The sequence below is a fragment of the Bos indicus genome, chromosome 7 (assembly GCF_029378745.1).
Source record: "Bos indicus isolate NIAB-ARS_2022 breed Sahiwal x Tharparkar chromosome 7, NIAB-ARS_B.indTharparkar_mat_pri_1.0, whole genome shotgun sequence".
NCBI lineage: Eukaryota > Metazoa > Chordata > Mammalia > Artiodactyla > Bovidae > Bos > Bos indicus.
In genome coordinates, this window is record NC_091766.1 from 4,931,563 (window position 1) to 4,953,925 (window position 22,363).

General features: G+C 52.8%; 3 protein-coding genes across 9 annotated transcripts in view; all 3 read left to right on the forward strand.

The window, feature by feature from the left end:
- LOC139184034 (IQ domain-containing protein N-like) overlaps positions 1-5,580 on the forward strand; it is a 38,634-nt gene extending 33,054 nt beyond the window's left edge. For all 5 annotated transcript variants that reach the window (XM_070792517.1, XM_070792514.1, XM_070792515.1 and 2 more), the window contains exon 4: positions 4,566-5,580. In XM_070792517.1, the coding sequence (XP_070648618.1) occupies positions 4,566-5,495 (930 nt within the window). In that variant the 3' untranslated portion in view covers positions 5,496-5,580. The remainder of the gene's footprint in view (positions 1-4,565) is intronic.
- A 956-nt stretch (positions 5,581-6,536) lies between these two features.
- The window catches only part of CIST1 (colon, intestine and stomach enriched 1), a 48,660-nt gene continuing 32,833 nt past the window's right edge, over positions 6,537-22,363 (forward strand). Inside the window, exon 1 of the mRNA XM_070792523.1 lies at positions 6,537-6,730. Coding sequence (XP_070648624.1) covers positions 6,613-6,730 — 118 coding nt within the window. The 5' untranslated portion in view covers positions 6,537-6,612. The remainder of the gene's footprint in view (positions 6,731-22,363) is intronic.
- The window catches only part of LOC109560819 (IQ domain-containing protein N-like), a 33,929-nt gene continuing 26,918 nt past the window's right edge, over positions 15,353-22,363 (forward strand). Inside the window, exon 1 of one of the 3 annotated variants that reach the window (XM_070792521.1) lies at positions 15,353-16,491. The gene's annotated coding sequence lies outside the window, so the exon portion shown is untranslated. Of the gene's footprint in view, positions 16,492-21,317; positions 21,932-21,992; positions 22,105-22,363 lie in introns of those variants that run through there. The other 2 variants (XM_070792519.1, XM_070792520.1) reach the window with 2 other exon arrangements.

Here is a 22,363-nt window from a genome sequence, read left to right on the forward strand (position 1 = left end):
CAGTCTAGGCCAGTCACCTATGAGCACTGGGGTGGCCCCTAGCCTAAGCCAGCCATCTTTGACCTTTGGAGTATCTGCCTGCCAAAGCCAGCCATCTTTTACCAGTGGGATGGCTCCTAGCTTAGGCCAGCCTTCTATGACTTGTGTGGTGGCCCCCCGCCTAGCGCAGCCATCTGTGGCCACTAGGGGGACCCCCAGCCTGGCCCAGCTACCTGTGATGAGTGGTGCAGGTTGTGCTATGAGTCAGCCGAGTTGGGCCCCTAGGGTGAGTCCAAATCTACCATCCTCGAGGGCGAATGCAGTGACTCCCAGTCAGCATTATTCGTCCTTTGCCATTGAAGTCACCTCGGGTGCACCATATGCATCAGTGGCTCATGGCGTGGGCCAGGGTCTGAGTGTCTGCTAGGGTGGACCCACGTCAAGATCCTCTGACGGTCAGAGGAGTGGCCCCGCATCCCCAGGTCCCTGAGTTCAGCGAGGTGGCCCTGGGCTTTCATCAGCTGCCTGATATTGGTGGGAGGCACCCAAGAGTAATGGAACAACCTGCTGTCATCGTTTCTGCTCCAAACCTCTACCAGGCGCCTGTGGCCAGTGGGGAGGACTCTTGTCTAGGCCAGGAAGCCAGTGTGTCTCTGTTGAGGGGCATGTCTGTGAGCAGATCCCAGGGTGCCACAGCCTCCGAAGTGCTCCCAGATGTGTCTCGGGGGACTCTGGCTACTGGCATGTTCCTAAGTATGTCTCAGGTACCCATGGCCCCTGGCAGAGCAGGGAGGGTGGGCCAGAGGAGTGTGGCTACCGCCATGGGCCCAAGCCAATCTCAGATGAGCAGGGGCATGGCTCCCATGACATCCTGTGCCTCTGTGGCTGCTGCCCCTTTGACTCATGAATCGGCCAGGATGGCTCCTGGCTTCTCTCAGGCTTCAGTGTCCAGTAGACTGGGTGTGAGTTCGTCTGAGTTTTCCGTGACCAGTGTGGGCCCCAGCATATCTCAGGTCAGCGTGGATCTTCCAGTATCTCTGGACCACCGGTGTCCTTCTGTGTCCACAATCTCCAGCAGTTACCAACAAGCTGATGTTATCAGCCAGCAGCCTGCAATGGGCATGCCCAGTGCTGTGGCCCCAGGTTCTGTAGCCGGTGGCATGGCCTCTACTCTCCCCCCAGGGTCCATGATCAGAGGCATGGGCCAGAGCCTTCCTCCAGGGCCCATACTGAGTTGTGTGGCCCCCAGCCTTCCACCAGGTTATGTGGTCAATGGTGTAGTCCATACTCTTCCCCCTGGGTCCATGATCAGTGGCGTGGGCCTGAGCCTTCCCCCAGGGTCCGTGATCAGTGGTGTGGGCCTGGGTCTCCCCCCAGGGTCTGTGATCAGTGGCCTGGGCCTAGGCCTTCCTCCTGGGTCTGTGATTGGTGGCGTGGGCCTGGGCCTTCCTCCTGGGTCTGTGATTGGTGGCGTGGGCCAGGGCCTTCCCCCGGGGTCTGTGATTGGTGGCGTGGGCCAGGGCCTTCCCCCGGGGTCTGTGATTGGTGGCGTGGGCCAGGGCCTTCTCCCGGGGCCTGTGATCGGTGGCGTGGGTCAGGGCTTTCCCCCAGGGCCTGTGATCGGTGGCGTGGGCCAGGGCTTTCCCCCAGCGCCTGTGATCGGTGGCGTGGGCCAGGGCTTTCCCCCAGGACCTGTGATCGGTGGCGTGGGTCAGGGCCTTTCCCCAGGGCCTGTGATTGGTGGCGTGGGCCAGGGCCTTGCTCTAGATCCCATGAGCAGCAGTGTAGCCCAGGGCCTTCCTCCAGGGTTTGGGGCAACTGGCATGGCCAGAACTGTGCCTATGAGTTCTGTGGCGACTTCAGTGTCCCCCAGTCTGATTGCAGCATCTGGCAGTGACGGGAAGAAGCAAGGTCTCTCGGTGAAGCCGTCAGCTAGTCTAAGTGCTCCGGACCTGCTCTTAGATTCAGTGCTAGGTGCAGTGGACTCCAGAATCCCTCCTTGTCCTGTGAACTCTACTGTGGACACAGCATCTATGCCTGGGGGACTGAGTCAGAACCTAGTTCTGGAGCCCATGGCTAGTACAGCCAGTCCACCCTCCACAGTCGGAGGCGTGGCCCCGAGCCTTCCCCAGGGGTCCCTGCTGATTGGAATCTCTCCTCGTCCATACCATGGGGGCCTGGCAGGGGAAGGGTCCACAACCACCTTGCAGGCATCCCATCCCCCTGGCCTGGCTCAAGCTCCCCTCCAGGAAGCTCCTGGCACGGCTGGTGGAGTATACCAAGTGCCTTCGGTTCTGCAAAAAGCCTCACAGTTGAACCAGGCCATTGGGGTGGTGACAGCATTTGAGACCACAGATCCCAAGACTGTGATGAGGCCAGAGGACCCAGGCAGGGCTCCTCCCCAGGGGTCCGTATCCAGGCAGGGGTCCGAAGTCCTTGCGGCAACCCCATGGATATACCATAGTCCCCTGGCAATAGACACTGACTACAGCCAAGAATTCCCTGTAGAGAATGAGGCTCTTCCCAAAGACCAGAGGCCGCTATTGGAGGAGGTAGCTCCCGGCCAAGCTAAGTCAATGCCCAGCAGTGTGGCCTCTGTCCTTCCCCAGTCGCCGAGTCTTGCCAAGCCCTCCACGGTCAGTAGTGGCACCCCAACCCTGCAGCAGAGGTCAGAGACCAATTTGGTGGCCCCTGGTTCCCACACTGCGGCTGCCAGCCCCAGTGTGCAGACGGTGCCCATCACGGGCACTGGGGCCCCACTGGCTCACCCGCAGACTCCAAGCTCTCACACTACACTCCGGAGCCCCTCGGCTTATCAAAAGGCTTTGGTGGCTCATATACTGCCTCAGAGCCCCTCAATGACTCACCAGTCCCGTGGGATCATGGCTTCTACTGGAGTCTCAGGGTCACCCAAGCCGACCCATGACAATACTGCAGCCACCGGTCTACACCCAGGGTCTGTGGCTTGGACGGGGACCCCAAGAACTTCCCGGAGGTCACAGCCACGTGTTTCACCTCATCCATCCCTGTTTAGAAAGCTGACGTACAGTGGTTTCCAGAAGGAAGCCATTCCCAGCGCACCCCAGAAGACAGCGGCTGGCGGTCTGATTCAGAATGGCCACAGGCCCCTTGGCCCTAGAACATCCTTCAGGTCCATGCATGCTATTTCTGTACCAGAAAAGCCAGACAGTTCTGCAGCTGGGACTGTGCCCTCCGGTCAGGAGCAGCAGGATGCCCCCAAGTCCTCGCAGAAATTTCCTAAACATTCCCTGCATGCACCGCCAGCCTTAACGCCAATAATCCACACTAATGAGCTGGCACAGGGCATGGCCAGCTCTAAGCAGAACCCTGGGATTCGGAGGGTGTCTCTGGGTTATGAGTCTTCACCGAGGGGTTCCCGGCGGCCCCTTTTTAGGCAGGAGTTGCCGCAGGCGTCTCCAATTTCCCTTAGCTTCATGGCTCCTGCAGAGAGTCTCAGGCCATCCGTGACTCCCGCTGGCGTTCTTGGAACTTCTGTGACTCCTGCTGAGAGTCTCAGGGCGTCCCTGACTCCAGCTGACCATCTTGGGGCATCCCTGACTCCGAGTGACAGTCTTGGGGCGTCCCTGGCTCCAGCTGACCATCTTGGGGCATCCCTGACTCCGGCAGACAGTCTCGGGGCATCCCTGACTCCAGCAGACAGTCTCGGGGCATCCCTGACTGCGGCTGACAGTCTTGGGGCATCCCAGACTCCAGCTGACCATCTGGGGGCGTCCCTGACTCCGGCTGACCAACTTGGGGTGCCCCTGACCCCAGCTGACAGTCTCGGGGCATCCCTGACTGCAGCTGACAGTCTTGGGGCGTCCCTGGCTCCAGCTGACCATCTGAGGGCATCCCTGACTCCGGCAGACAGTCTCGGGGCATCCCTGACTCCAGCAGACAGTCTCGGGGCGTCCCTGACTGCGGCTGACAGTCTTGGGGCGTCCCAGACTCCAGCTGACCATCTGGGGGCGTCCCTGACTCCGGCTGACCAACTTGGGGTGCCCCTGACCCCAGCTGACAGTCTCGGGGCATCCCTGACTGCAGCTGACAATCTGGGGGTGTCCCTGGCTCCAGCTGACCATCTTAGGGCATCCCTGACTCCGGTTGACAGTCTCGGGGCATCCCTGACTCCAGCAGACAGTCTCGGGGCATCCCTGACTCCGGCTGACCATCTCGGGGCATCCTTGACTCCAGCTGACAGTCTCGGGGCATCCCTGACTCCGGCTGACCATCTTAGGGCATCCCTGACTCCGGTTGACAGTCTCGGGGCATCCTTGACTCCAGCTGACAGTCTCGGGGCGTCCCTGACTCCGGCTGACAGTGTTGGGGCATCCCAGACTCCAGCTGACCATCTGGGAGTGTCCCTGACTCCGGCTGACCAACTTGGGGTGCCCCTGACCCCAGCAGACAGTCTCAGGGCATCCCTGACTCCAGCTGACAATCTGGGGGCGTCCCTGACTCCGGCTGACAGTCTCGGGGCATCTCTGACTCAAGCTGACAGTTTTGGGGTGCCCCTGACTCCAGCTGACAGTCTCGGGATGTCCCTGACTCCCGCTGTACTCCAGGGCCCAGAGGACACTGCCATGTCTGGTGGCCAAGCGAGGAATTCTACCATCCCCAGCATAGCAGTTGGGCCCAGGGGCAGCACCGTGGCCCCTGGAGGCGCTTGGGAGCCAGCTGGGGGCACTGTGCCCTGGGATGTCGTGGGCAGCAAGGCAGCGGTGGACCCCAGACAGCCGAGGGAGTTGGTGGCATCAGTGCAGGCTGTAGAGAAGATAATCATCCACGCGGCGGTCATCATCCAGGCATGTGCACGAGGCTTCCTGGTGCGCCGTACCATCAAGGTGTGGCACCAGTGGGCCATCATCATCCAGGCTGCCTGGCGTGGCTACTGTGTGCGGCGGGACCTGGCCCGCCTCTGCCGAGCTGCCACCATCATCCAGGCTGCGTGGAGAGGCTTCGTCATCCGCCAGAGCCGCACCCAGCAAATGCTGCTCCAGAACGTGTGGGCTAAGACCAGCAGTGGGGCTAGGACGACGTCTGACCACCGCTGCTTCCAGTCCTGCCAGCCCCATGTCTGTGCTCTCTGCCAGTCCCTGACCTCCGGACTCGGAAGCCCACCCAGCGTGGTGATGCTTGTGGGTTCCAGCCCCCGCACATGCCACACGTGCGGCCACACGCTGCCCACCCGGGTGGTGCATGGCACGGGCCGGGGTGCTGCCAGCCAGGCCGGTGTGCCACGGGGCTGCCTGACCCGGTCAACCGCCCAGAGCCTTCGGCGGCCACCCCATCATCAGACCAAGGCGGCCACGGCCATCCAGTCTGCCTGGAGGGGCTTCGTCGTGCGTCGTCGGCTGAAGCAGCAACAGGACGCAGCCAAGATGCTTCAAGCCACCTGGCGCGGCCACAGCACCCGGGCCTCCCTCACCACGGACGCGCTCCTGGGGCCAGCGGTGTGGGACAACTCACGACACACGCAGTGGCCAGGCGTCTAGGACCTTGGCTTACTGGTGGGGGGATGCCAGGGGAGGGGCCGCATGGCTCTCTGGGTTTCATGAATAAAGCCCTCCACAGCCTGGATCTTGGCCTCCTGTGCGTGTGGGCGTCTTGGGCATGGTGTGGGGTGGGCATCTGGGGGCCCTAGAACATCCTGAACCGGAGGGGTGCAAAACTTTCAGCCACGCCGCAGGCACCTGGGGTCTGTGCCTGGAATCTGGACCCTAAGCCTTCTGCGGAGGTCAGGGCGGCCAGCCTGGACTCACTTGTGCCACCATATTCATCCAGGGCGAGCAGGGCAGCGTCCAGTCAGTTGTGGACGGAAGCACCCCAGAAGCCATTGTCTGGGGGGCCTGACTTGGAATGGCCACCATGAGGCCCTTGTTCCTAGAAAATCCTAGAGGCTTCCAGCCACATCCTGACTTGGGGGGATGCTGGGCCACCCTCAAGGGGCCCCAGTGTAGGTGATAGAGAGCTGGACGCAGGTGGGATCAGGGACACGGCAGAGGGAGGGGCCTGGGGGCACCCAGAGAGGGCAGCCTGGCCAAGCGGAGGGGCATGGGGGTGACAGCATGGGCTTGGGAAAGGCATAGGGGGCAGCAGAGTGGTGGGGGCTTCAGTGGAAGCTAGGAGGGGCAAGGGTGTCCTGGAGAGACGTGTGTGCGTGCCAAGTCACTTGAGTCGTGTCCGACACTGACCCCACGGACGACCAGGCTCCTCTGTCCATGGGATTCTCCAGGCAAGAATACTGGAGTGGGTTGCCCTGCCCTGCTCCAGTGGATCTTCCCGGCCGAGGGATCGAACCTGCCAGTCTCTTGCGTCTCCTGCATTGGCAGACGGATTCTTTACCGCTAGCGCCACTTGGGAAGTCCCCTGAGGGGACAGGCAGAGTGTAACGCTTTGGGGTCATGAACCAAGAGGGTTTGTTAGGAGAGGTGGAGGGGGAAGTCAGGAATGAACATGCGCCCCTCACATGCCCTGCGTCCGGAGGCCCCGCCTCCGCCTCGGCCCTGAGCAGTGCCGCGCGCCGACAGCAGGGGGCGCGCAGGTGTAAAGAGCGGGCACCTGGCCACACACCTGTGCGGAGCCCGTCTTTCCCCCTCTCCTCTCGCAAGAATGGCGAGCTCCCAGCCGCCGCTGCCGCCGCCGCCGCCGCCGCTTCTATTGCTGGCTCTGCTGCTCCTGCTGAAAGCTTCTGATACGAGTTCCTCTGTTTCCACGGCCACCTCTACAGGTAAGAACAGGTAAGATCCGGCTTCCAGGAAGCTGGAGGGGGAAGTGGCCTAGTCGCACACCTGGTGTCTGGACACCTCCCTCAGGCCACACTAGTCTGCCACCGCCCCCCACCCCCCTCCTCGCCCGGAGCTGTTGCTCCTCCTGGAAGCAAAAACAGTGGGAGCACCAGCCCCTCCATCCCCCCACCCCTCACCCCAGTCCTGAGGGTGCCAGGTCTGCCACCCCAGCGTTACATGAACAGCGACAGGCTGGTGAATGCCGCCTACCCAACTGGAGGTTCCGTTCCCAATCTCAATTTCTCTTAGCCAGCCCCCAAAGGGAGAAGGGTGAGAACCCAGGGACCATGGGGATGCGGGCGGGAGAAGGGCTTACTTCCTGCTCACTGAACATCCATGGCTCCCAGCGGGAGGTTCTTGGCCCCTGACTTAATTTCTTTCTGTTTCCCTGTAAGATAACTCCTGGGGTGGAGAAGAGTTGAATTTCTTGCATCCATGGCCCCCATCCTTTCCACCGCATCAAGTCTCTGACCAGTGTCCCAGCCCCAAACCTGGAATATCAGAGTGGAGGCCACCACAAATGAGATTCTCATAGCAGACAAAAGCTTTACTCAGAAGGACCACATAGCTCAGGAAACTGAGGCTCAGACAAGCCACATTTCCCAGCCTGTGCCAGACCCAGATTAAACCAACTGACTTGACTCACGCCAGCCTCCTGGTCTAGGAATCTCTGGGCAAAGCAAAGTCCTGGCACGGTGCATAGACTCAGCCCCACTTTACCTTCTGGTCGACTCTCCAGCAGCTCACGAGTGCCCTGTCTGTGCCAGGCACTCAGCGGAGCTTATGTCCTCCACAACCTCCTCTTTCCAGTTTGCCTTAGTTTGCTTTAGAAGTACAACTCCTCAGAGGTCTCGCTTGGCTTGGGGTCCACTGTGGCCCCTGAGTCATCTTCATTTCAGCTGAAACCTGTCATCTGGATTCCTTCTCAATGGTAGGAGACAGTTTGAGCAGGCTGGAGTCTTAGTCCTTGACGCCTTGGGGGTTTTGTTTTGTTTTTTACTTTATTTTTAATTGAAGGATAATTGCTTTACAATATTGGTTTCATTTCTCCCAAACATCAACATCAATCAGCCTTAGGTGTACATATGTCCCCTCTCTCTTGAACCTTCCTTCCACCTCCCACCCTTTCCCACCCCCTAGGTTGTTAGAGCCCCAGTCTGAGTTCCCTGAGTCATGCAGCAAATTTCCGTGGGCTGTCTACTTTACATGCGGTAGTGAATATGCTTCCATGCTACTCTCCCTGGAGATGGTTGAAGAGCCTTCTTACTTCCCAGTCACTGTGGGCCAGACACTCTACCACTGTGGGCCTCAGTTCCCCACCTGTGAAATGAGGATGAAGTCAGGCCAGTACACCATGTCTCCTTCCAGACTCGTCTGTCATCCCCTTGTTGTACCCACGCGTTCCTGGAAACAAACTCACTCAGAAGAACAATGCAGATAGTGGAGTGCAGTTTATTACACCGGCGGGCCCAAGGCAGAGTCTCTCTTAGCCAAGCACCCTGACCAGCATTTGTGAAAATCTTTTATACCCCATGTGTACGTGTCTGAACCCACCACTCCAAATTCCTTGAGACTTACATAAACCAAGGAAAATACAGTCCCAGTCACCCCATCATTCACGTGCTATGTGCTCATGTGCTCAAACAGTCAAACAGTTGGCCAGTAATCAATAAACCCGAGGTTACACTCCGATAGACACAGAAAAATGTATGGCCTGTCTGGAGGAAGGGGTGGTTAGTGTATGTTTTCTCTTAGGCGATGAGTAACCTCGATACGATCTTCAAGGCTCCCCTGTGTGGAGGGGGTCTTCTCCTTCTGTTGTTTTCATAGGCACCAAACACAGAGTTCAGAGTCCATTGGAAAGGTGGCTGAGCATGATCAGCATGAACAGGCCTAAGATGGAGTCCAGGCCCTATGAATTCCTTCTTCATTCCCCCCTCTTGATGCTCTTAACTCATATTATGAGCATCATTCATAGGGATATATTGCACCCTGGCTCTCCGACCGCATATTTGGGAGAATGACATCAACCTTCGGTTTACAAAGTTCAAAATACATTGTAAAATTCAGGGTCCACAAAGCAGAACTATCAAGGCAACTATAACAATGGTAAATATAGTTTTCCACCAATCACCCTTCACACAAGATAGGACCGAAGTCCAGAAAGGAATGTTTTCATTAGACATTGCTTTTACCTGGTTTTTCATGTCATCTAAAGCAGTCGATACATTGCCAGATAAGTCAGGAATGTATACACAACATTCAACCTTAATTATAGCACGGGTCCCTCCTTGAGCGGCTGTATGTCCAAAGCCATTCTATTATGAATTACCGCTTTTCTCATTTGGATTTGCTCTTCATTTAAGGCTTGGATGGCTTTTGTTTTATCTAGGAGGGCCTGTTTTGTGAAATTAGTCAAGGCCTCTACTTTAATCATGATATCTGTTGTCCCTGTAGAGGATATGAATAAGGCAGCAATATACTCATATCATTGAAACACGGATCTTGTCCACCTAGCATGTAAATAAGGTAAATTTCCCGGGGCTACCGGGGTAGATTTACAACAAGTAGGTTAGGGTTTTGTTACACTGGCATGTATATCAAATGTAAGCCCATGACCCAAGTCTATTGACTGTAGGTCTTACAGCAAGAGAGCAAGGAGAGGTTATGATTGACAAGAGAGAGGAAAGTCTTTTTTTGTCATCCCAGAGAAGAGCAGAGTGGTGACGCCCACCAAGGAAGTCCATCCATCACTGACAGAGGCATAGCCCTACATACCCAGCAGCTGGAAGTGTTGTGGAAGCCTGCGTAGGAATGTGCCCATGAGATGAAAACCTTGTCCTGAGTTGAAACGGAAGTTAAATTCAAAATCACGTTGATGAGGCCAAGCAGCAGGAGTTGATTGTGCGGCTTCATCCTGAAAGGGCTCATCCAGGATCTTCTTTTCCTTCTTCTCAAGGATGGTCTTAGTCTCTCGAGGGTCAGCGGGGTCCCTCTGTGCAGTCCATTCAGCGTTTTTTGGGTCTGCATGGTATGTTCTCTTCACCCTCGTATGATGGATCCAAGGGACAATACCTGCAACTTTAACTGCAGTAGGGGTAGTTAGAATAACCTAAGGGCCCTTTCACCAAGGGGCTGGCAAATCATGTTTCCAGTCTTTGACCCATACTTGGTCACCAGGCGTAAACTCATGAATCTGTTCCCCAAGGGGGAACGGCACCCTTTCTTGTACAAACTTAGTTACCCGATTTATTACCTTCCCCAGTTCCATCTGCTGTGAAATCCTATCCCCCCTTACCTGAGGCAAACTTGTTGATATCTGTTTTATTATGGGAGGGGGCCTCCCATTCACAATTTCGTATGGAGAATAGCCTTCGGACTGTGGGGTCATCCTGAGTCTGAGCAGAGCTGTCGGAAGCAAGTCCACCCGGGAGCAGTCAGTCTCTTTGATCCACTTGGAGAGTCTCTTTAATGTCCGGTTGGCTCATTCCACCCTCTCAGAACTCTGGGCCTTCATACAGTGTGCAGTTTCCATTTGATGTTTAAAGTTTTGCTTACTTGTTGTACTAAATCAGCTACAAAAGCCGGGTCATTGTCTGAACCAAGCTGGTAGGAAGTCCAAATCTGGGAACTATTTCCCTAAGCAGGCACCGGGCTACTTCTGATGCTCCTTCAGTCCAGGTAGGAAAAGCTTCTACCCATCCCGAGAACGTACATACCGTGACCAGCAGGTAACGGTAGTGTCGGTGAGATTTCATTTCAGTGAAGTCCACTCCCAGGTGTTCAAAGGGCAGCGTGCCTTTCTGCTGAATCCCCAGAGGTTTTTGTCTGAATGCCCGAGAGGCAGCATTAACCTGCGAGCAGGCAGCATGGCCTAGGTGGATCGCTTGGTGTGTTTGGCTTACCAGATTCTGTGCCAGCTGTTCGGGTACCAATAATTTGCCACTTGGCAATTCCCACCATCCCTTTTCAGTCTTGGTGGCCCCTTCCGCTTTGGCTAACCTGACAGCCGTTGTCCTTGTTTTGTCAGGCTAGTGCCATCAGTATATAGGACCCAACTAGGGTGTGGAACCTTGTGTCCTTCTTTAAAACAAACCCCAGATACCTTACCTCCTCCTTGCAGATCTGGGCCTTCTTCTTCGACACCCGGTAACCTGCTTCCATCAGCAGCTGGAGCAGTGCTTTTGAACCTTTCCAGCATTTTTCGTTGGTCTCGGCGGCCAGCAGCCGGTCGTCCCCGAATTGTAGGAGCCGACATCCATACTCTTTCTGATGGAATGAGTTCAGGTCAGAAGCCACGGCTTCCCCAAAGATGGCTGGGGAGTTCTTAAACCCTTGCGGGGGAGTCCAGATGTGCTGTTGCTTGGCGCCCCCGACTGGATCTTCCCATTCAAAGGCAGAGATGGGCTGTGACGCAGGGGTGAGGCATACGCAGAAGGCATCCTTGAGATCTAGGCAAGTGTAAACTTTAGTCCTCGGTGGGAGGAGGCTAAGTAAGGTATACGGGTTTGGAACAGTGGGGTGTAAAGTCAAAGTAGCCTGGTTGACTCGTCTGAGATCCTGTACAGGCCTATAGTCCTGTCCTCCTTCCTTTTTGACTGGCAAGATCGGCGTATTCCAAGCCAACTGGCACTCTACGAGAATGCCCGCTTGTTTCAATCTATTGATGTGGGGCAGTATGCCAGCCCAAGCCTCTATCGGTAGCAGGTACTGGCGCTTTCTAACCAGAATGGAGCCTGGTTTGAGTTCTGTTATATCTGGGGCTTGACATTTAGCCAGCCTTTCGGAAGTGAGGGTTGTCTTCCGCCCAGACCTCAGGGAATAATTGAGTTAGCTCTCCCTCATGCTCTTCCGGCCCACCCGGTTCTGCCTTCGGAGGCTCATGCAACCTCCACTCATCTTGGGGGGGTCTTGAGAGAGAGCGCAAATGAGTCATAGTGTCCATCCAGAAGGTGGGGTCTCCTCAGGGGAGAAAGTCACTTGTGCTCCTAGTTTGGAGAGCAAGTCTCTTCCCAACAGGGGTACTGGGCACTCAGGAATGTAGAGGAATTCATGAATCACTTGGTGCCCCCCCATCTGACATTTTCTGGGCTGGCAAAACGATTTAATCATCTCTTCTCCCGATACCCCAGTTACAGCGGTAGTCTTTTTGGACAGTGGTGCCAAGGTTTTGTTACTACCGACAGTTCTGTTCCTGTATCCACCATGAAGTCAATGTTTTAGGTCCCCGCTTTTAAGGTTACCATGGGCTCTCGGGGACCTGATATCTCTGAGCCCCTGCAGCCCTATTTACTTTCCAAGTCAGCAAGCCCCACAACTGCGGGCGCTTCCTCTTCCTTCCTTGCCTTAGGCACTCATTCTTCCAGTGGCCCAAAGCTCGGCACCGGGCACACTGGTTTGGCTGTAACGGGGCCCGGGGCCTCGTGGGGACCAGTTGAAGGACTGTCCTGTCCCTGGGGCAGAGGAGGTTTTCCGGAGGGCCCGAGATTGACTTTCCCAGAGCAGCAGCTAGCATTGCAAATCTCTTGTCTCTTCTCTTTCGTTCCTTCCGGCTCTCTGGCAGAGCGCAGTCTCTGCTTAACTCCAACGTCTCCCTCCCCTTCTTGTCAGTACTCACCAGGAGAGACGGGTATAGCTTGGACGGGTCGACTGGAGCTGGATCCTGGAAGTGTTGGCCAGAGGCTTCTGTCACCGGGATCGGAGCCTGCCGAGGTGGCAGCTCTACGACCTCGGGAAGAGCTGGCAGAGAAGCAGTGGCTGCTGCAGGACTTCACTGGCCCTGGATTGGGCATTAAGGCGGCCTCCGGTCTTGGTGGAGACTGAGGCAAGAGCATCATTATCCACTGTGGAGGAGGGGTCCAGTCGACCTGTCCAAATCCTGCAGAATTTCCTTTTTAATCATCAGTCAATTTTTGTGCCATTAATATTTTTCCCTTTCCCTTCTGGATACAGAACCTTGTCCAAGTAGGACGGTCTTGAGCTAACCCTAGCCATGAGTCAATATATGGATATTGATCCAGGTGTCCTGGCTGTCCTGTGACTACTGAATAGACTGCTTCCACTATTTGTAAGTTCATGGTGTTCTCTGGTGGCCATCCTACTCCCGTAGGGGGCCATTTGACCTCAGAGTATGTGGAGGAGGTTAGGCTTCATCTTCATCCCATCAGTTCAGTTCAGTTCAGTTCAGTTGCTCAGTCGTGTCCGACTCTTTGCGACCCCATGAATCGCAGCACGCCAGGCCTCCCTGTCCATCACCAACTCCCAGAGTTGACTCAGACTCACATCCATCGAGTCAGTGATGCCATCCAGCCATCTCATCCTTTGTCGTCCCCTTCTCCTCCTGCCCCCAATCCCTCCCAGTATCAGAGTCTTTTCCAATGAGTCAACTCTTCACATGAGGTGGCCAAAGTACTGGAGTTTCAGCTTTAGCATCATTCCCTCCAAAGAAATCCCAGGGCTGATCTCCTTCAGAATGGACTGGTTGGATCTCCTTGCAGTCCAAGGGACTCTCAAGAGTCTTCTCCAACACCACGATTCAAAAGCATCAATTCTTCAGTGCTCAGCCTGCTTCACAGTCCAACTCTCACATCCATACATGACCACAGGAAAAACCATAGCCTTGACTAGACGAGCCTTTGTTGGCAAAGTAATGTCTCTGCTTTTGAATATGCTATCTAGGTTGGTCATAACTTTCCTTCCAAGGAGTAAGCATCTTTTCATTTCATGGCTGCAGTCACCATCTGCAGTGATTTTGGAGCCCCGAAAAATAAAGTCTGGCACTGTTTCCAGTGTTTCCCCGTCTAGTTCCCATGAAGTGATGGGACCGGATGCCACGATCTTCGTTTTCTGAATGTTGAGCTTTAAGCCACTTTTTCACTCTCCACTTTCACTTTCACCAAGAGGCTTTTTAGTTCCTCTTCACTTTCTGCCATAAGGGTGGTGTCATCTGTGTATCTGAGGTTATTGAGATTTCTCCTGGCAATCTTGATTCCAGCTTGTGTTTCTTCCAGTCCAGCGTTTCTCATGATGTACTCTGCATAGAAGTTAAATAAGCAGGGTGACAATATACAGCCTTGACGAACTCCTTTTCCTATTTGGAACCAGTCTGTTGTTCCATGTCCAGTTCTAACTCTTGCTTCTTGACCTGCATACAGATTTCTCAAGAGGCAGCTCAGGTGGTCTGGTATTCCCATCTTTTTCAGAATTTCCCACAGTTTATTGTGATCCACACAGTCAAAGGCTTTGGCATAGTCAATAAAGCAGAAATAGATGTTTTTCTGGAACTCTCTTGCTTCTTCCATGATCCAGTGGATGTTGGCAATTTGATCTCTGGTTCCTCTGCCTTTTCTAAAACCGGCTTGAACATCAGGAAGTTCACAGTTCACATATTGCTGAAGCCTGGCTTGCAGAATTTTGAGCATTACTTTACTAGCGTGTGAGATGAGTGCAATTGTGCGGTCGTTTGAGCATTCTTTGGCATTGCCTTTCTTTGGGATTGGAATGAAAACTGACCTTTTCCAGTCCTGTGGCCACTGCTGAGTTTTCCAGATTTGCTGGCATATTGAGTGCAGCACTTTCACAGCATCATCTTTCAGGATTTGAAACAGCTCAACTGGAATTCCATCACCTCCACTAGCTGTGTTCGTAGTGATGCTTTCTAAGGCCCACTTGACTTCACATTCCAGGATGTCTGGCTCTAGGTCAGTGATCACACCATCGTGATTATCTGGGTCGTGAAGATCTTTTTTGTTCAGTTCTTCTGTGTATTCTTGCCATCTCTTCTTAATATCTTCTGCTTCTGTTAGGTCCTCTTCACCCCATAGTCTCCTCCTAATCCCTTCTTAAAATTTTAAATAATGCCCTCCAATACATTTGCCTTAGATTCACTTCCTCCCATCTTGCTTACCTTCTCGGACCTTCTTCTACTTTTCCTTTCCGTTCTGTCTACGAAGTTCTCAGTACCCTATGTACTTCTGATATTTCCACTCAATGACACTTAAATTGCCATTCTGCCTCCTTCCTAAATGGGGTGAGAAGAGCCTTACCTGCCAGATCCCAGAGGGAGAAGGGGGATCGGCGTGCCTTCGCCTGCCGGTCAGCACAGCTGAACCAGAACACCACGTGGTCCAAGACTGTTTCTCCCTTAAAGTCCGTTCTGCCTTGGTGGGCTTGATCAGGTGTGGATGAAAACACAGATGGGTTAAATATCCCATGTCCCAGGCCATCTCCGGGAAAGCCAATCATACTCACTTACGTATCCCCTTCCTTCTAGCCTAACAATTCCCAGGGGGTCAAGAATTTCACAGCAGGCGGGCAGCTTCCCTGCCCTCTCCAGGTACCTCATCTTCTGAGCATCCCATGTGTTCACCAATGGGATGAAATCACTGGCATTTGGGGATTAACTCAAAATCCAGCCATCTCCCCTCCCCCGAGGTCTGGGAAGTGGGGGCTGAAACTTACAACCACCTAATCACGCCTTCCCTGGAGTAGGAAATGGCAACCCATTCCAGTATTCTTGCCTGAAGAATCCCGTGGACAGAGGAGCCAGTGGGTTCTTCCACGAGGTTGCAAAGTGTAGAGCACTAAATGACTTCACACAGCACGGTCATACCTTGGTCTTTTTGGAGAACAGCCCCCATTCTGAAGCTATTTGAGTGCCTTGGGCCACTGCTTTTGTTATTAGCATACAAAAGACACATCACTCCAGAGTTCACCAAAGTTTTAGAAGCTGTGTGCTAAAAACCAAGGACAAAGATCAGATATTTCTTGGGACTTATCTGGTGGTCCAGTGGATAAAGACTCCATGCTCAGAGGGCAGGGAGCTAGATCCCACATGTGAGAACTAAAAGTTTGCATGCTGCAACGAAGACCCTGCACAGCCAAAAAAGGATCAAGAGTGTCTTACACCTTCCTGCTAAACGGCAGCACGGGGGCCTTTGACCTCCCTCGAAGGAGCCTCGGGGCTCGGTGGAAGCCCAGTCTTTTCACTAGCCTGTGCCCTGAAGGACTTTTTGGAAACCACAGATCTGACCCCTCCTTGATACTTTTCTGGAAAAAAGGCTTTGACTGCACTTGGCCCTGGGCAGGTGTCTCTTTCCAGGCTCCACCTCCCCACCCAAACTTTTGCCTTTCCTTCTGGCCTCAGGGCCTTTGCACAGCTGCCTGGCCTGATACACTTCTTCCCTCAGCCACACAGCTCATCTCCACCTTTCAGCCTCTGCTGCAGGTGCCCTTATGGGGCTCCATCGGTGCTCTGTGCTTCTACTATTATTGCCGTGGTCACCCTGGATTTGTGTTTGGCTGTCTTAGGGCCTGGATAGGAGCTATCCTGGTGACTGCTGAAACAAAAGACCGAAGTTTAGTCCAACTGCCATGTCCCTGGTTTTGCCCAGAACCTCACCCACAGTGTGGAAAAGACAGGGTCTTTGGAGAGGAAGGCTGAGCATCCCCGAAGGCCTCTTGCTTCCATGTCCCCACACCCTGCAGGCTCCCCAGGGAGGCCAGCCAGAGGCCTGTGGGCCAGGCTGTGTGGCTTTGGCAGGACTTTGCTGAGCTGAGGCCAAAGTGTGTGTCAGCCTGGACCCAGCCAGCAGTGATTCACACCAGGCCTTGGCCCAGCCCCAGGAGGTGACTGGGGACGGTGGCCCCACTTCCCCTTCCAGGACTGTGGCTCAGGATCAGTGCCCACTTTTGCCAAGCAGTGGTAAGTTCCCAAGGGGCCCTGGACCTGGTACTACCCTAAGGAGCCCCCATCCTCCACAGCGGGAGCCCAGAGCCTGTGCTCCTTTGCTATAACCCTCTCATGGCTTCCCTGCACCTTCTCAACAAAACCAAAGCTGCTATCCTCCTCTCTGAAGCCCCACCTATACAGTCAACCTCCCTACCCTCCTTTCCCTCCCTCAACAGCTTTAGCACCTCCATGATCTCTATGGTCTTCCCTGGTGACTCAGACAATAAACAATTCTTCCTGCAGTGCAGGACACCTGGGTTTGATGCTTGGGTCAGAAAGATCCCCTGGAGTAGGAAATGGCAACCCACTCCAGTATTCTTGCCTGGAGAATTTCATGGACAGAGGAGCCTGGTGGGCTACAGTCCAGGGGTGTGGCAGAGTCTTAGAAAACTGAGCAACTAACGCTTTCACCATGTTCCCTAAACGTGACCAGCTTGTTCTCACCTCAGGGCCTTTGCATGTGCCCTGCCATCCATCTGGGATGCTGTTCCCACAGCAGGCCCCCAGTAAACTCTTTTTCTCTCTCTGTGGGGTTCAGCCATCCCACCCCCTCTTGGGTTTATTTAAATATTTCCTGAAATGAAATATTTCCTTCTGAATCCAGTGGGCAAGAAATGTCACAGCCGTTAGCAATTTCTGGCTTCTAACTGTAAATGAGGGCTCCCCAAAGGGGAAAAGATCCCTGAAATCCAGCAGCTTTCCCTCATGGTGATTGCTGAGGAGCTGGGTTGTGTGGGGTTGGGGGAGGATGCAAGAAGTAGCCATTCACCACACCTGCCCCTCGTCCAAGGTAAGGAGCAGTGGCTGCTCTTTGCTGGAGCAGCCGTGAAGAGATACCCCACGCCCAAGGTAAGAGAAACCCAAGTAAGACAGTAGGTGTTGCAAGAGGGCATCAGAGGGCAGACACACTGAAACCATACTCACAGAAAACTAGTCAATCTAATCACACTAGGACCACAGCCTTGTCTAACTCAATGAAACTAAGCCATGCCCGTGGGGCCACCCAAGACAGGTGGGTCATGGTGCAGAGATCTGACAGAATGTGGTCCACTGGAGAAGGGAATGGCAAACCACTTCTGTATTCTTGCCTTGAGAACCCCATGACAGTATGAAAAGGCAAAATGGTAAGATACTGAAAGAGGAACTCCCCAGGTCAGTAGGTGCCCAATATGCTACTGGAGATCAGTGGAGAAATAACTCCAGACAGAATGAAGGGATGGAGCCAAAGCAAAAAGAATACCCAGCTGTGGATGTGACTGGTGATAGAAGCAAGGTCCGATGCTGTAAAGAGCAATATTGCATAGGAACCTGGAATGTCAGGTCCATGAATCAAGGCAAATTGGAAGTGGTCAAACAAGAGATGGCAAGAGTGAATGTCAACATTCTAGGAATCAGTGAACTAAAATGGACTGGAATGGGTGAATTTAACTCAGATGACCATTATATCTAGTACTGTGGGCAGGAATCCCTCAAAAGAAATGGAGTAGCCATCATGGTCAACAAAAGAGTTTGAAATGCAGTACTTGGATGCAATCTCAAAAACGAGAGAATGATCTGTGTTCGTTTCCAAGGCAAACCATTCAATATCACAGTAATCCAAGTCTATGCCCCAACCAGTAACGCTTAAAAAGCTGAAGTTGAATGGTTCTATGAAGATCTACAAGACCTTTTAGAACTAAAACCCAAAAAAGATGTGCTTTTCATTATAGGGGACTGGAATGCAAAAGTAGGAAGTCAAGAAAAACCTGGAGTAACAGGCAAATTTGGCCTTGGAATATGGAATGAAGCAGGGCAAATACTAATAGAGAAAGAAAATGCACTGGTCATAGCAAACACCCTCTTCCAACAACACAAGAGAAGACTCTACACATGGACATCACCAGATGGTCAACACTGAAATCAGACTGATTATATTCTTCACAGCCAAAGATGGAGAAGCTCTATACAGTCAGCAAAAACAAGACCAGGAGCTGACTGTGGCTCAGACCATTAACTCCTTATTGCTAAATTCAGACTGAAATTGAAGAAAGTAGGGAAACCACTAGACCATTCAGGTATGACCTAAATCAAATCCCTTATGAGTATACAGTGGAAGTGAGAAATAGATTTAAGGGCCTAGATCTGATAGATAGAGTGCTTGATGAACTATGGAATGAGGTTTGTGACATTGTATAGGAAACAGGGATCAAGACCATCCCCAGGGAAAAGAAATGCAAAAAAGCAAAATGGCTGTCTGGGGAGGCCTTACAAATAACTGTGAAAAGAAGAGAAGAGAAAAGCAAAGGAGAAAAGGAAAGATACAAGCATCTGAATGCAGAGTTCCAAAGAATAGCAAGAAGAGATAAGAAAGCCTTCCTCAGTGATCAATGCAAAGAAATAGAGGAAAACAACAGAATGGGAAAGACTAGAGATCTCTTCAAGAAAATTAGAGATACCAAGGGAGCATTTCATGCAAAGATGGGCTCAATAAAGGACAGAAATGGTATGGACCTAACAGAAGCAGAAGATATTAAGAAGAGATGGCAAGAATACACAGAAGAACTGTACAAAAAAGATCTTCACGACCCAGATAATCACGATGATGTGATCACTGACCTAGAGCCAGACATCCTGGAATGTGAAGTCAAGTGGGCCTTAGAAAGCATCACTACGAACACAGTTAGTGGAGGTGATGGAATTCCAGTTGAGCTGTTTCAAATCCTGAAAGATGATGCTGTGAAAGTGCTGCACTCAATATGCCAGCAAATCTGGAAAACTCAGCAGTGGCCACAGGACTGGAAAAGGTCAGTTTTCATTCCAATCCCAAAGAAAGGCAATGCCAAAGAATGCTCAAACGACCGCACAATTGCACTCATCTCACACGCTAGTAAAGTAATGCTCAAAATTCTGCAAGCCAGGCTTCAGCAATATGTGAACTGTGAACTTCCTGATGTTCAAGCCAGTTTTAGAAAAGGAAGAGGAACCAGAGATTAAATTGCCAACATCCACTGGCTCATGGAAGAAGCAAGAGAGTTCCAGAAAAACATCTATTTCTGCTTTATTGACTATGCCAAAGCCTTTGACTGTGTGGATCACAATAAACTGTGGGAAATTCTGAAAGAGATGGGAATACCAGACCACCTGACCTGCCTCTTGAGAAATCTGTATGCAGGTCAGGAAGCAAGAGTTAGAACTGGACATGGACAACAGACTGGTTCCAAATAGAAAAGGGAGTTCGTCAAGGCTGTATACTGTCACCCTGCTTATTTAACTTCTATGCAGAGTACATCATGAGAAACGCTGGACTGGAAGAAGCGCAAGCTGGAATCAAGATTGCCGGGAGAAATCTCAATAACCTCAGATACACAGATGACACCACCCTTATGGCAGAAAGTGAAGAGGAACTAAAAAGCCTCTTGGTGAAAGTGAAAGTGAAGAGTGAAAAAGTTGGCTTAAAGCTCAACATTCAGAAAACGAAGATCATGGCATCCGGTCCCATCACTTCATGGGAAATAGATGGGGAAACACTGGAAACAGTGCCAGACTTTATTTTTCGGGGCTCCAAAATCACTGCAGATGGTGACTGCAGCCATGAAATGAAAAGATGCTTACTCCTTGGAAGGAAAGTTATGACCAACCTAGATAGCATATTCAAAAGCAGAGACATTACTTTGCCAACAAAGGCTCGTCTAGTCAAGGCTATGGTTTTTCCTGTGGTCATGTATGGATGTGAGAGTTGGACTGTGAAGAAGGCTGAGCGCCAAAGAATTGATGCTTTTGAACTGTGGTGTTGGAGAAGACTCTTGAGAGTCCCTTGGACTGCAAGGAGATCCAACCAGTCCATTCTGAAGGAGATCAGCCCTGGGATTTCTTTGGAGGGACTGATGCTAAAGCTGAAACTCCAGTACTTTGGCCACCTCATGTGAAGAGTTGACTCATTGGAAAAGACTCTGATACTGGGAGGGATTGGGGGCAGGAGGAGAAGGGGATGACAGAGGATGAGATGGCTGGATGGCAACACGGACTCAATGGACGTGAGTCTGAGTGAACTCTGGGAGTTGGTGATGGACAGGGAGGCCTGGCGTGCTGCGATTCATGGGGTCGCAAAGAGTCGGACACGACTGAGCGACTGAACTGAACTGAACACCTGCCACCCCTTACAGTGAACAAGGAAACAGGATTTGGCCCACAGATGGCTGAGGTGCATAGGAAAGAAAGCGTTTCAGTGAGCCCAGAGGCTTACATCTTTTACATAGGGTGCTAAATTCCTTAACTTGACACCTGATTTTTCTTACCTCACAGTAATCTTTGATGTTCTGACTACTTGCTCCTTTTGTTGCAAACTTGGATATAGCCTGACTCCCCCTCCCACTGAAGAAGGAATTCGTAGGGCCTGGACTCCATCTTAGGCCTGTTCATGCTGATCATGCTCAGCACCTTTCCAATGGACTCTGAACTCTGTGTTTAGTGCCTATGAAAACAACAGAAGGAGAAGACCCCCTCCAGACAGGGGAACCTTGAAGATCGTATCTAGATTACTCATCGCCTAAGAGAAAACACGCACTGATCACCCCTTCCTCCAGACAGGCCATACATTTTTCTGTATCTATCGGAGTGTAACCTTGGGTTTATTGATTACTGGCTAACTGTTTGACTGTTTGAGCACACAGCACGTGAATGATGGGGTGACTGGGACTGTATTTTCCTTGGTTTATGTAAGTCTCAAGGAATTTGGAGTGGTGGGTTCAGACACGAACACATGGGGTATAAAAGATTTTCACAAATGCTGGTTGGGGTCCTTGGCTAAGAGGAAACTCTGCTTTGGGCCCGCCGGTGTAATAAACTGCACTCCACCGTCTGCACTGTCCTTCTGAGTGAGTTTGTTTCCAGGAACGCGTGGCTGCAACACCGCCTCCTTGGAGCCGTTTTCTCAGCGCTACTGAGAAGCTGGCTCCCGGGCTTGGTGTCCTTAACATTCCTACCAAATAGAACAATTCTCTATTTACAGGTTGTGACTATTTTCTAGTCGACAGGTTCCTTCCTAACAGCTTCACACCCCTAAATTATTTGAGTTGTTTGTGTCCCCAGCACAAGGGTCCCAGCACAGAGTAGGTGTTCAGGAAATGCCCAGGGGCTGAGAGAGACTGAGGCCATCTTCGGACACACGAAGGGGGAGAACTTGGGGTCCCCTCTGTGCTCAGAGCCCTAACCTTTCTATTTGGGATGGGCAGGTGAGGTGCAGCAACCACTATACCCTTCAGCCCTGACCTGGGTCCTGCCCCCTCCCCCATCCCACTGAGTCAGCCTTCTAGAATCCCCTCCCATCAGGAACTGGTGGGGATTGGCCAGAACCTGGCGGTGAGTCACAAAGCCGCCCTGATACCAGCGCCCCAAGGCTGGCCATTCAGGCTGGTGGGTTCAGCTTCAAGGGCAGGTGAGTGAGGCTGGTGGTGGGCTTAGTAAGGGTGGGTATGTGGAGACCTGGTCATTCTCCCACAGTCCCCAGGGCCTTCAGGGTCCTCCTGGGCCTCCCAGGCTGCTCTGAGAGGTGGGACAGCCCCACAGCCCCTCACAGCAAAGATGCAAGGGGCCCCCAAAGGCCTGATGGTGAGTTTGTCTGCCTTGGGCACCCAGCCTGGAGAACCTATCACATTTTCTTGGGAACCTGGGAAGGTGGTCTTTGCTCTGCTGCTGCTGCTGCTGCTAAGTCGCTTCAGTCTTGTCCAACTCTGTGTGACCCCATAGACGCCAGCCCACCAGGCTCCCCCGTCCCTGGGATTCTCCAGGCAAGAACACTGGAGTGGGTTGCCATTTCCTTCTCCAATGCATGAAACTGAAAAGTGAAAGTGAAGTCGCTCAGTCGTGT